A 13,607-nucleotide genomic window follows, 5' to 3' on the forward strand; every position below is an offset into this window, starting at 1 on the left:
TCGTACAAATCTTAAGTATTGTAAACGTGCGTGCCTTTAAAACGCGTCAACTAATTAAAATGTCGCCGTTGTATTGCCTACTCGGTATGTTTATTTTGTTTCGATTCTTTAATTGGAAATATATTTGCGTCATCAGACACACAGGCAATACCTACCGGAATCAGAATCGTTTTTCGAATCGGGTACAGCACAAAATAAATGATATAAGACAGATCGATTCATAAATATAACCAAACGTGTTTATACTAAGAAGGAGGCTCGATTCGATGATGCAAAAGGAAGCCAAGCGAATTTGAGGTCCGGTTCCGTTCACTGACGCGTGGCACCTTTTCGTCTTTCAAAACGGGTTTTCAGATTTCACTAGAGTACGCTGGTGCGTTGATTATCAAAGTTTAGTGACTTATTTTATTTTATTGCAACACATTGACTCGCTTAGAAATGATTCATTCGATTAAGAATCAGCAGTTGATTTTACTTTGCACATTTCTTTGGACTTTTCATTTCATTCCCTGAGAGAGTACTCTTATTGGATTAAGTTTAAGGCTAGACTTTATGTTCCTAAGTGTCGAAAACTAAAAACAAACGGATGATGCTTAGCTTAAAAAATACAATAAGCTCTAAATACATTATAGCATAGCTAACACGAGATGTAATATGTAAATTGAGAGAAAAGATAGAAAGAGGCAATTAGAACGAGACCTTGACAGGGAAAAAGTGTTTTTGATACACAAAATAAAAGCATGAAAATCTTTGAGCCTTACTTGAATTTATGAGAATCGCATAGAACGGCGATATGTAAAAGGACATCATTATTTAATTTGCAACGAGATAGGAAGTAAGCTTGGTTTTCCTTTAGCATAAGTGAATATAATATTAAGATAAATACATTGTTGCTGTTAGTATAAGAGATCAGAAAAAGCTCATATCGATCAATCACGTTGTAAATAACATTTAACAGGGTAGATTTTTATAATTAAGACTGAAGTTCGTCGGATGCTAAATAATAAGGTTGCATACAACCGTTTTTCACCAATTTCCCGAAGCTCCGCCTTAATGTGCACTCACAGCACTTACTGAGGCCTGTTTTGCATGTAAACAATATCTGACAGGAGCATGCCTAGCCCATTAGATATATTTGCTAGTTCGGACAGCGAACTGTCAAGTGTTTAATAAATCAAACAATTTATTTGCCAGACACTTCGGCAACAGTTACAATAAGCAGGCATATAAATATGATATCCAATAAGCCGTTATCTGCTGGCAATTTGTAGCTGGCTTAAATGGAATTATAGACACACTTACTACCAATAACAACAACAACAACAGCAACAACAAAAACCTGTTGCATATGTGAACAAGCAGCCGCTTTGGCTATGAGTGCTTGAAGGGGGCTCCCAACTGGCGCTTCCTGACATCGTTGGTGGCAACAGGAAAAGAATGTAGTTAAATATTTGCATACGACAAAAAGAGTGCTGGCAATTGAAAAGTGGAACAACAACAAAGCCTGTAATTGACGCTACCTGGCATCGAATCAATTTGCGTCGGTGCGTCCGACTATCTATCTATCTATCTATCAATTGGCGACCTTGCCAATGCCCGAAGGCCACGTGCAGGGCCAACGGGAAGCGAACCGATTGCTAACGGCGCCAAATGTGGGCGTGGCCAGCAGGGCATCTCGTCGTATGACTGTGCACCGAATTTTTTATGACAGCCGCTGCTGATTAGCCGCAAATTTAAGGGGCGTTGCCGTCGCCAGGCGCCCAATGCAGCCAACATCAACAGGCCGGGTGATGGGTTATCGGAGGGTTCAATGCAACATATATGTATATTTGAGTGGGTTGCTAATAATATATATATATATATATATATATACACACATTTATTTAAATATATACACATGTCTTTACAGCCGCACACTTAACACATACATATCATATACATTAAGAAGACAACCAAAATAGCAAGGCGAATCTTTTTTGTTTTGGCCCATCTAGCTGGACATTTGGCTGAGTACTTAAAAAATAAATAAGTCTAAACTAATAAAACCATATGATAAATATTGTACATTCTGCGTGGCACACGGCGTATGCGTCATTTCGCCCATGGCATACAATTAACATCTTCTTCTTTTCGGCCTGGGCTGCTTAATTAGCTCGAAGCATCTCTTTAATGGCCGCTGAGCCACGTTTGTATTTGGCTAGAGGTCTTGCCCTTTGTTTCGACCACCGCAAGAGCCACATAAACTGTGGCAACGGCCATGCAGCCGGCGAAGAACCAGAAGGTCATGTCCGAGCCCCAGTCGGTGATCATGATGCCAAAGCATTTGGTCACCACAAACACGCACAGCCAATTGGCCATGACTGTGAGCGACACGGCAGTGGCTCGGACATCGGGCAGAAAGAGCTCGCCCATCATCAGCCACGGTATGGGACCATATCCCACAGAGAAGGTAATGATGAATAGCACCATGCACAACAGCGGCAGCCAGCCGATATGTGACACATCCTTGCCGCTCTCCTTCATATCGAAGTAAGCGCCCAATATGGCCAGGCAAATGGTCATCACGGTGCTGCTGAAGAGCAGCAAAATCTTGCGGCCAGCGCGTTCAATAAGCAGGGATGAGGTCAGCGTCATGATCACCTGCACCACGCCCACAATGATGGAGCAAATTGAGGCATCCAAGCTGCTGCCGGCTGACTTAAATATGGATTCCGTGTAAAAGATGACCGCATTGATGCCCGAAAACTGCTGGAAAAACATCAGCAAAATGGAGATGATGAGACCATTGCGGGCACCGCGATTTGTAAACAGATCCAAGAACGTGGCATCCGCGCTCGTCTGATCCAAATCGTTTTGTATGACCTGAATGGCGCTGCGCGAATCGCAATAACGGCCCCAGAGCCACTTGAGAGACAATGCCGCATCCGCACGACGACCCTGTGGGCAGAAATAACAATTAGATCCAATAAAGAAATTATAATGAACAATGCTCACCTTCTTTAGCAGATAGACGGGCGTCTCCGGCAGCATGAGCATGCCCACAAACAACGCAATTGGCACAAACAGGCACATTATGCTGAGAGTACTCCATGAGACCATGGCGCCAATTATATAAATAAAGAGTATGCCCACTGTGAGCAGCAGCTGGAAGAGTGTGCCCAGTGTTCCGCGAATGCTCGTCTCAGCTATCTCCGAGATGTACATGGGTGCCACCACACAAAAGCTGCCCGTCGATATGCCTAAGACGGGATCAAAAATCCAGTTAGAATTGACAGCAAGGCAGCAAACCGGAATTGAGACCGGAAATTCAAACGAGCATTACTGATGGCATCGTAGACTGGGCTCACAAACCGAAGGCTAGCACGAGGCATTGGTTCGAACCACCGAATATGGTTGTTGGGCCTGCCGCCTTTGATAGTATAAAGCTTACCAATTAGAAAGCGACCAAAGTACAGCCAACCAGCTGATTTGGCAAAGCTGATCGACAGCCAGGCCAAAATGAATGGGACATCCATGGCCAGCGCCGTGTAACGCCTGCCAATTGTATCGGCTATATAGCCCGTGGGCAGGGCGCCCAAGAAGGCGCCAATGGCCAACAGCGAGCTAACCCAGGTCTCTGCAAGTAAACAAATTAAGAATCGATGCGAAATGATTCCCTATCAAGAAGACTTCTTATTATATGAGGAACCTACGTTGGGCGACAGTTAGTTGTAGCTCATCATCGTGGGGCACAGTCCGCGTTATTGGACTGCTCGCATTACCAGTGGAGTTGGTCGTAATTTCCGTAACATTGACGGGGGTGGGGGTACGCACACTGATCTGCGGCAGCACAGGACTCGTCCAGGCCAAGGCAGTGCCAGCAGCGACTGCGCCCAGGCAAACTGAAAGCATATTTTCAAGCAATCAAGTGATCGGGGTGTCAACATTTTTGCAATCCTCAAACGAAAACTTACCCACAAGTGCTGCAACATATTGACGTGTCTTGGAGGTCTTCACAACTCCGTCCTGCAGCGGATCGTAGAGCATGGGATTGCGTGACGCGGCATCGGTATCCTCTTGGCTGACAGTCTATGAAGAGCAAGAGATTTAAAAATATTTCAAATATCGCATCGACTATTGACTTCTGAGGTGAATCTATTTTTGTTTGCAACGACACGTGCTGTCGGTTGCTGTCCCACAAACTGGGTCAAAAACAAACTTTTTTTCTGCTCAAAACGAGCTAAGCATTTGCCGGCGAGCTTATCAAGAGCGCATGGCTTATATTAAAGTCTATATATGTGGCATTATATGATTCAAAAACTTTAAAATGCCAAATAAATAACAATTGGAGGTCATGATACGCTGGCGCAAAAACCAATCAAAATAAGCAAAAATAATGTAAATAATAATGCATAAATGAACAGATAGATATACGTTTGTGTGTAAATGCCTGAGACTAGATGTGTGTATCTGTGTGCGCTTATTTTTAAAAAGAAGGTGTGTGCATTTGAATGTTGGCATGTTTCTAGCATTAGAATGAACCAATATTTGGCCTTTACCTGCCACCAGCGCGCCATGGCACGCACTACTTTATCCGAGTCCATTGTAAACTCTCTGGGAACTGGCCAATTGAGAGTATTCCGAAACGCGTTATATAAACACAAAAGCTATCAGAAGACGCACCGTTTAACGACACTTTATTTATAAGTATTTCGATCTTTATGTTCTGCCGCGACTTTTAATTTTCCTATTATGATATTTGGTCATTAAACATTTGTATATATAGATAGAGGTTAATGTGCATGTATATATATATATATATGTATATACAAAAGAAAATTGTATTTTCCGCTAATTTTAGTGGACGGCTCCGCGATTGTTTTGGTCCGTGCGGCCAACACAGTTGGAGACGACTGTTTTGGCGACTCTTCGAAAAACGTATTTTCTTCTCAGATCTTAAAATTTGCGGCGCTTCTATTTTGGCCGATACTCTCTAGTGTTCTAGCAGCATTTTCCGATTTTATTAGGAAATTCGTAACGATCTAAATGATCTAGAACTCGGATATTACCGAATGGAAGGACAAGTTGAGTCGGGGCTAATCTTTTAGAATAATGTTTATGTCGATTGTTCAGACTCTTAGTCTATAGTCTGTTTTGATATAAACTTCAATACATATAGTTTGTGTTGACTTTTTGTAGGGTATTTCAACTTCGATAAAATGTTTTTATTTTACTTGTTGTTTTGGCTTTTCATTGTAATGCCACGGGATTACGCGGATTTAAATGCAAAACATTTCGTATTTTACGTCAGGCACAATAGAAAAGTGCATCGTGGACTCGAACGAGTGTCCAAAGGTGCAAAATAATGATCTTAGAGATTTTCAGTGCAGCAGCTATCAATGTTCATATATAAAAAACTAAATAGTTTATAATTGACTTAAGGAAGGATAAGATTTGTGACTGAGATATTAGGAAATATATCGTATATAGTTGCACTCATAATTGTGGCGCATTCTGAACGATTTCATAACAAACATACACAAATGTTACGCATACGCCCCCGCGTCCAACTAAACAAACACTTCCTGTAATGTCTATAAAAAATTGCGTTGCTGTTGCACTTGCCAAAAATGCCATTCGACGACATTCAAATGCGTCAGGTAAAAGCATTTTAAATCTTGCAAAATAACTAAAACTAAACGGATATATACTTACATCTGTACTTCGTATATACGTTATCACAAATACGTATGTGAATATTATTAGAAAAACAGACAAAATAGTTGTCTCTGAGAGGCGAGATATTTATTTGCCTTTGGGGGCATATTTAATAACAAATTCCATTGCCGATGCACGATATTGATAAATTATTTTTAAGTAAGCTCTGTCAATTACATTTTCCTGAGCGTTCCCAACAGCAAAAGATCAACATAGTCTGAAATAATTATCATTATAGTCCATTCCAATTGGGAATTTCCAATTCCCATAGGCGCGACTTAGATATGGAGATATGGACACTAGTTTATGGGATTATACGTTCATTACAGATATCTTCAGATACCCTCTTCAAAGCAGTAAGAACAAACGCATTTACGACGAATGTACGAATGTATTTACACATTTTATATTTATCTATTTGGGTGTGATATTGAAATCCTTTTGGGAATGCAAACGAGCGCATCAGTGTTATCAAAACGGAATGTTTAATTGTAAAGCGTACTACACAAACGTAATTGCATTTAATGGCGTCAATTGAAATTCAAATGTCAAATAAACCTGTCGCCATACCCTGCAACAACAATAACAACAACAGGTCAGCTAGAACGAGAGAGAACGAGCGAGGGGAGAGCCTAAAAAATGCATTTGCCGCGCAGAGAGACGGAGAGACACACCCACCAGTCAAAGGAGGCGCATCACATGCTAATTAGTTTTTCGTTTTCTTTGCTCTGTTTACTTTTTGCCGATTCCCCCTTGCCGATGCCCCAATGTCAAGTGCAATCATCGACATCAACATCGGCGTCGGCATCGGCATCGGCATCGGCGCCAGTGTTGTTGACGCCGTTGCGCCTCGTGTCTTTCGCAGCACACGAAGACAACGTTCTCGGCAATCGCTCGTCGTAGTCGTCGCACACGATTCGCTGCGCACAGGCTTGCTCTGAAATTTATTTGCTCTCAGTAGCTCGAGGGAATGTGTGATTAAAAATCCCATAAAGAATTATTTTTTATTTGCATTAAGGGACAAATAGTCAATTATAAATTCTATTGCTGTTTTACTTGAAGGTGTGTACAAGATTATTGCATGCGAGTACATCGGCGCACAATAAGGTGCGTGCAGTCTAAATTCATAACATTAAACAGTTACCTGTCGATATTAGTTGGAGATAGTATTTTGTGGGAATATATGTAAGTCGAAAGAAGGCTTCTCTGATCGCATAAATTATGTATGTACATATATTCTTGCTCGGCACCAGGCACTGCCCGCTCGTCCGTATGTATGAAAACTTGTATGTATGTATGAGTGCATGTATGGCTGGATGTGTTATGCATGTATGTGTGCATGTATTACGTTTGAATGTATGTGTTCTTATGCCAAACATAGGCAAAGTTACATTTTGTTTCGAGCGTGGCGTGTGTATGTGAACTTTTTAAATGAATATCAATATATGTATATGTATACGTTAAGGCAATTCAGATTTAGTTTCTCTTATCAATTCAAGTTGGTACGATTTATAGAGACACATGCAAGTTAATTTAATTTAATTTTTCCAAGTATTATTAAGATTAATTTCTTATATTTGCTTTTTCCCCATATAATGCGCATTGTAAGGCTGCAAAATGCATTGTTTATGGCGGATGCGCTGGCCATGGTATGCCGAAACAAACATGTAAATATTATTGTTGCTTCGCAGATTGCTCGACAGCTCGCACAAACAAGATAAAAATGTTCGAACATGTCCGGTCTGGAAACATAAACAATAAGCGATAGGGTCCAGAACGACAACAACAGTAAGCTATAGAGTATATAGTACATACCTATTATATATATGTATTCAATGTGAAATATGTGCTTTTTTGGCGCGATAAAACAAAACAATATTCAATTTTTGACAATGCACAACACAAGTTTAATATATTCCATAATATCGTGTCTCTATTATCACTGTTATCAGTAGAGGGTAAGTCGGCTTGTCTGTGCCAATCTAAATGCCAGCATATATGTATATATAAACATACATATGAAAATCTAAATCATAAATCGTCACATTTAAAGGTCTTTAATTGGTCATTATCAAAAACAGGCAGTTCTCACGTGAACTTACGCATTGTCGTGGCTTCTTAAGTGCTGCCCAAATATACTAGGGAGTACGCAACTATGAGTTACCCAGTAGAATGTGTGGCTGTCGAAAAATATTATGCATAAGCACGTATTGGAGAGTCGAGTGATTATTTATTGCCGTCTTGTCCACACCGAGCTATGGGTACTTATAGTTTAACACTCTTATGACTGTTAACTGAAAGCAAAAACGAAAAGTTCTAATCCAGTCATTTGCTTAATTGCTCCATTAATTGGCCCACAAACCAAGGTAAGCTATTCAAGTAGTCCATTGCTTGTTATGTGGGTTTATGTTCATGGTCTCTGATAGGATGACGTTTAATAATTTATGAAATCTAATGGCTTGGCAATAGACGTAATAAAGCAAACATTTCAAATTCGGCGCAAGTTGTCATGGTAAGATTTAAGCTATGCACTAGAATTCCGATGTTGGATTCGAGATAAGATATCTAACCTAAAGTAGGAACTAATGGGTAATAAATTAGCTTAAAGATTGTGGATTATTTATATAAACAAATATATATATATATATTTCTTAACAAAACACAATGATGGGCATTAGTATAAAACCAAGGGTGGGCATATCGAAACTTTTATCAGACCTAAGCATAGCATACTTTTCAGTAACCATATGATCATTAGGTTAGCCCAATGAATAATAAAAGCACTTGATTTTTGAAAAAGAAAATTACATTTTGATACTTTATTGGACAACAAATTTGAACATATTTGAAAATTAATTGATTATAGCTTTTAAATGAATTTAGGCTCAGCTTTGGGAACATTTAAAATTTGCCTAGATTTACTTTTGATACGCTCTTACCTTTTTAATATCCTCAGTGGCAACCATAGTTCATGTAGTCTATATAAAAAGTACCCAAAATTACCGAGAACTTATTTTGATGGTGTTAAATTCCGTAGACAAATATTTGCTAAATGTTTTTTAATTTATTTAACTAATTTTTTCCAGTTTAAATTTATTGGCAACGTTTTTAGTATCGAAACGTGTGGATGGGCGCACTGAGAGCCCGAGCAAAACTGAATTTCTCTAAGGAAACGCGCTTAACAGCACAGCTAAAAGCCAACGCTGCCAAGACCCAGCGCAGCGCGTCGACTGCGACGCGGCGTCGTCAATTGATATGTATGTGCGTAAGCATAGCGCGACAGCAGCAGCGACGCCAGCGTCGACTGCGCACTGACGCTTCGATTTGCATTGACATACGCGACCCGTCAGACAGTTAGCTGGATGAAGGCGGGGCATATGCGGATAGAGCCTTGGATAAACAAGAGATTGATCAAGAGCATGGATATATTGCAGTTAAATCCAAATCAATTGAGGTACTACGTAGCGTATGAGTGATTTAATTATTTATTGCTGGTCACTGTGAGCTGAGAGGCTACCTTTGCTCAGACTTCGCTTGTATGCGATAAAGCTAACGGTTTGCTGATCGAAGTATACCTGAAACTTCTCCAGGAGTCGCTGAAAGCCGCTCTTCAACGCTGCCGAGCTAACATCCTGGAGCTTATCCAGCACATAGTCAATTAGAGCGTTCATCAGCATCTACAGATGGAAAATATGATGAAAAATGTGATTGGTAATATACATTTGCTTAACATCTTTAGTCAATGTACCCTCATATGCTCCTGCGACACATGGCAGCGAGTGTGTACTATGTGATTGTCGCTCAACATTGCTTGGAATAATACCGGATCGTTCTGATCAATAACGGCGCTTATATAGCGCATAAAGGCCAAGGAATGTCCATGCAAGCGATGCATATCAAGCTTGCCATTATAGCGAAAGTTCTCAAATGTTTTGTAGTATTTCATAATAAAGCTACAAATTGATGCTTATTTAACATTAAGTTTCGACCAGCTAATGCTTTCAACTCACGTAAAGTATATATCCTTGCCGTAGCGCCGCTCGAATGGCTTGATCAGCTTCCAAGCCTGCCGCAAAGCCAATCTTTCGTTAAGCGTAAAACCACTCTCATCATACACAGGTCCGACTTTCAGTACTGGCAACGGCTTGGGAAAGATGGAGGCCACATCGATACTACTACTACTTTCATGTATAGAAGATAATTTTGAAGTAACTGAAAGTTTTGCGTGTATTTTGCTCATCTCGCAATTTTGGGTATTTTATATATTTCAAATTAAAAATAATTACTATGAATGGTCTTGAAAATATGACGACTGTATAAATATGTCTGCAAAACAACTGCAAAAAAAGAAGTTTAGTATTATACAACTGATTAAATATAGTACGCCTATGTGATCTTGTATAGAAATTTGGAAAAAGTTGTTGTAGGTTGTGTTTTATCCATGTTAAGTGCCTGTAGTTTCAACGTATATCAATTATATGGTTTGTTTCGATTGATTTATAGGCTCAGATCAACAATTTTCTGATGATCGTTGAACACAACAATAATATCTTTCATGGAGGCACGTTCGTCCGGATCGGGACTCCAGCAGCCGGTCATCAATTCTTGAATCTTGTCGGGACAGTGAAATTGTAATTCATCCAATGAGGGTCGTTCTCCTAATATGATTATTATATAGATTGATTATATAAATAACAACAAAATCAACATATTACATACCTGTTTCCACTTTTTCACATATTGTCGTACTATTGCAATACTTTTCAAATGGCTTTTTCCGTGCCAGCATTTCCCAGAGGGTAATGCCAAAGCTATAAACATCACATTTTTCGGTGTATTTTACGTTATTGAAAACCTGTCAGAAACAGAATTCCTTGTGTGAAGTTGCATATCAATTGAAAATATGAAAAATAGTGGAGACCTCTGGTGCCATATAGGCGGCATCGCCAACATTGCTAGACATTAGGGTATCCAGATGTCTTACGAAAGAGAAATCATAAATCTTTACACGTCGATGCTTATCACATAGTAATATTCTGGACGGGCTTATGTCCCGATGGACCACTGCCTTGTCATGTAGATAGTCAATACCCTATCCAATAAGAAGATAATAAACAATCCTTAAGTCAGTGTACAGATACGCTTACTTTGGCGATCTGGAGCGCCCAGTTTATAACATGTTGCACTTCATACTTCGTCTCTTCGGTATGTAAAAAGTTGCTTAACAATCCGCCATCCACGTATTCCATTACCAAATAGAGATTAGGACCCGACATCGATGTACCATGTAGAAATATGATATTCTCATGGTTTGCACGAAAGAGCTGTTTGGTTCCTCTTCTGATACAATCATTTGAGTTACTGTCAGCCTTCTTTACAGCAACATCTTTCGTGAGCCATTTGGCTTTATATACTTGTATAAAGCTTCCCTTACTGATTTCCTAAAAATGAGTTTAATGAGTATTTTATCTGCATTTTACACACATACATTTTTTAAAACATACATCACCAAGAATTATGTCGTCAAAATTTATCGCATTCATTTTTGTCGCAAAAATATTTTAGATTTTAAGTGTTCTGATTCACTCTATAAAAAAAGATAAGAGATAAGATTTCCATATACGAATCATTGTTATATGTTGACCATTTATTATTTTGCAATAAATGACAGCCCTTTTTAAACCACTAACGGTTAATTATAATTAGTTTTATGAAACTGAGTTTAAAATTATAGTTATTATATTTTACTGGTTTTTTATTTGTGCGGGTACATATTTAAAATTTGTTATTTTACTTACAGTCGAGTTGCAGTTAAACATATCGAGCATCGAGACTAATCGATTAATCGATAACTTTAATTATTTTTGATGGGCAACAGTTACGTCATACGTGAACAGCTGATATTGCCGCCGAAAACATAAACATGTCGCTGGCGAATCCTTTTCGTGCCGTATTTCGTCTACCAAGTCGAAATCAACGCGTCAATTGGTTTCCTGGCCACATGACCAAGGGTATGCGGCAAATACAACAGAAGCTACGCAGCGTCGATTGCATTGTTGAAATACACGACGCCCGCATTCCCCTAGCAGGTCGGAATTCTCAATTCTTTGAAACAATTACAGGTATGCATATGAGATTTGCTTTGCTTACGCATTTTTTACGGCAAAACTTGTTGCTCCCATAGGCAACGGCGTCAAACCACACATATTAGTCCTGAATAAGGTAGACCTCATAGGGACCAAGCAACAACGTGGTATACTCAAGCAGCTGCGCTCAGTGCAGCCCGAACTGAGAAACATTCTCTTCACTAACTGCAAAGATCAGCGGAATACCGGCGTATTGGACATACTGCCATTGGCAACTAAGTTGGTGGCCGAGAGTAGCCGATTCAATAGAGCACAAAGTGCCGAGCACAACATTATGATTATTGGTGTGCCCAATGTGGGTAAGAGCAGCATTATCAACGTACTGCGAAACGTGTATCTCAAGAAACGCAGCGCGGCACGCGTCGGCGCCGAGGCCGGTATCACTCGAGCCGTCGGCGAGCGAATTAAAATCCAAGAACAGCCATTGGTCTATATGATCGATACACCCGGCATACTGCAGCCGTCTGTTACCGACGACGAAATGGGCATGAAATTGGCACTTGTTGGCTGTGTGCCAGATCACATCGTGGGCGAAGATCTGATAGCCGACTATCTGCTGTACTGGCTGAATAAACACAGGCGCTACGAGTACGTCGACAAACTGGGTCTCACCTCCGGTCCCAGTGATAATATAAGCGCCGTTCTTGCGGAATATGCACAACAGCAGGCGATGTTCCATCGCGTAAGGCAATACAATGGACAGGTGGAGGTGATGACAAATTTATTGGCAGCCGCCCGAAAATTTATCAGCTTCTTTCGCACTGGACAGCTGGGCCCTATTAATCTAGACGAAGAAAGTACTTAGCATATTTAAACGGAGTTTCCTATAATATAGTTACAAAATTTCTTTAATGTATACTCAAGTAATTCTTTGAAATCAATTATCGACCATGGGGACGTCAATGGCAATGTTACCCACGCCCGGTACGGGTATAGAGTAGGAAACACCAACATTGTCCATATCAGTATCAGTCGCTTCTTCCTGGGGCACGGCCAACTCTATGGGTGCTTGTTTTGGTTCCAAGGCCGGCATCTGTTCGGGCTCGACGTTGCATACGGTTGGCTCTACTGCATCCGTGGGTGCACTGCTGACAGCGTAGCCAGTTTGTGCCGCTACTGCGCGCAATTCCTCTGGAACGCCTTGCATGCGCTTACTGATGTTGCCAGTGTAGGGTGCCATCTTCTGATAATATTCAATAAGCATTTGCGGATCCTTCTCAGATACCTGGCTGCTTGGCACTAAATCGAACTCGTCACAATATTGCCATCTGACGAGGTACTTTATTTCTCCGGTAACGTCGGTTGCGCCCATGATCTCAGCCAGTTCCAAACCACGCTCATAGCCGCGCGGCTTCTGTATTTCCTCACATTTAGGTTTCTTTTCACCGCGCTTCTTAGATTTAGCTCGCGACTCCTCGAACTTTTGTATGAGAGCTGGGCAGTCACAGTTTTCCTCCGGCTCCCAGGTATTGTCCCCGGATGGATAGCCACGCCACTTAATGAAATACTCTACTTTGCCTTCCGCAGTGATACGCTTGTCCACAATGCGCTCAACAACAAAATTCGGTTCGTTTTTTACCATTTCTATTGTAAATTGTTTGTTTTCGGATATTATTTATAAGCTTGTAAGTGTTGGCTAATGATGCAAGACAAATATCGATAAGTCGCGTTTTTCATACTGCTGTTAAATAAAGGACTGTTCTGTTAAGCGCAGGATTTATCGATATTTTAAGACGACCCGAAATCTAAGCTTGTAATTTGTAT

The 13,607-nt window shown here is 40.4% G+C and overlaps 5 protein-coding genes across 8 annotated transcripts; 1 reads left to right on the forward strand and 4 right to left on the reverse strand.

Moving 5' to 3' along the window:
- Positions 1 to 1,859: 1,859 nt before the first annotated feature.
- LOC115757688 (facilitated trehalose transporter Tret1-2 homolog) lies at positions 1,860 to 8,716 on the reverse strand. Of its 2 annotated transcripts, none has more exons than XM_030698027.1 (6): positions 8,637 to 8,716; positions 3,954 to 4,068; positions 3,693 to 3,881; positions 3,431 to 3,616; positions 2,995 to 3,239; positions 1,860 to 2,937 (listed from the first exon to the last, which is right to left on the reverse strand). In XM_030698027.1, the coding sequence occupies exons 1-6, from the start codon at positions 8,661 to 8,663 to the stop codon at positions 2,167 to 2,169; spliced, it is 1,533 nt and encodes a 510-aa protein (XP_030553887.1). In that variant the 5' UTR covers positions 8,664 to 8,716; the 3' UTR covers positions 1,860 to 2,166. The 2 variants fall into 2 exon arrangements, with proteins under 2 accessions (XP_030553887.1, XP_030553886.1); XM_030698026.1 differs by lacking the exon at positions 8,637 to 8,716 and adding an exon at positions 4,539 to 4,862.
- A 97-nt stretch (positions 8,717 to 8,813) lies between these two features.
- LOC115757693 lies at positions 8,814 to 10,035 on the reverse strand. 3 transcript variants are annotated; one of them, XM_030698034.1, is made up of 4 exons: positions 9,708 to 10,035; positions 9,446 to 9,650; positions 9,215 to 9,374; positions 8,814 to 9,154 (listed from the first exon to the last, which is right to left on the reverse strand). In XM_030698034.1, exons 1-4 carry the CDS (start codon positions 9,935 to 9,937, stop codon positions 9,132 to 9,134), a joined length of 618 nt encoding a protein of 205 aa, XP_030553894.1. In that variant the 5' UTR covers positions 9,938 to 10,035; the 3' UTR covers positions 8,814 to 9,131. The 3 variants fall into 3 exon arrangements, with proteins under 3 accessions (XP_030553894.1, XP_030553893.1, XP_030553895.1); XM_030698033.1 differs by having other exon boundaries at positions 8,814 to 9,374; positions 9,708 to 10,033; XM_030698035.1 differs by lacking the exon at positions 8,814 to 9,154 and having other exon boundaries at positions 9,293 to 9,374; positions 9,429 to 9,650.
- Positions 10,036 to 10,174: 139 nt separating this feature from the next.
- Positions 10,175 to 11,511, reverse strand: LOC115757691 (mitogen-activated protein kinase kinase kinase 7). Its single transcript, XM_030698030.1, has 6 exons — positions 11,496 to 11,511; positions 11,202 to 11,284; positions 10,845 to 11,138; positions 10,619 to 10,789; positions 10,417 to 10,552; positions 10,175 to 10,355 (listed from the first exon to the last, which is right to left on the reverse strand). Exons 2-6 carry the CDS (start codon positions 11,238 to 11,240, stop codon positions 10,195 to 10,197), a joined length of 801 nt encoding a protein of 266 aa, XP_030553890.1. The 5' UTR covers positions 11,241 to 11,284; positions 11,496 to 11,511; the 3' UTR covers positions 10,175 to 10,194.
- A 52-nt stretch (positions 11,512 to 11,563) lies between these two features.
- LOC115757690 (mitochondrial GTPase 1) lies at positions 11,564 to 12,701 on the forward strand. The gene is made up of 2 exons (XM_030698029.1): positions 11,564 to 11,819; positions 11,882 to 12,701. Exons 1-2 carry the CDS (start codon positions 11,621 to 11,623, stop codon positions 12,646 to 12,648), a joined length of 966 nt encoding a protein of 321 aa, XP_030553889.1. The 5' UTR covers positions 11,564 to 11,620; the 3' UTR covers positions 12,649 to 12,701.
- LOC115757692 (chromobox protein homolog 1) lies at positions 12,671 to 13,446 on the reverse strand. Its single transcript, XM_030698031.1, has one exon. It carries the CDS (start codon positions 13,423 to 13,425, stop codon positions 12,721 to 12,723), a length of 705 nt encoding a protein of 234 aa, XP_030553891.1. The 5' UTR covers positions 13,426 to 13,446; the 3' UTR covers positions 12,671 to 12,720.
- Positions 13,447 to 13,607: the final 161 nt, after the last annotated feature.

This window comes from Drosophila novamexicana, unplaced genomic scaffold (assembly GCF_003285875.2).
Source record: "Drosophila novamexicana strain 15010-1031.04,08,12 unplaced genomic scaffold, DnovRS2.1 tig00000108-arrow-pilon, whole genome shotgun sequence".
Taxonomy (NCBI): Eukaryota; Metazoa; Arthropoda; class Insecta; order Diptera; family Drosophilidae; genus Drosophila; species Drosophila novamexicana.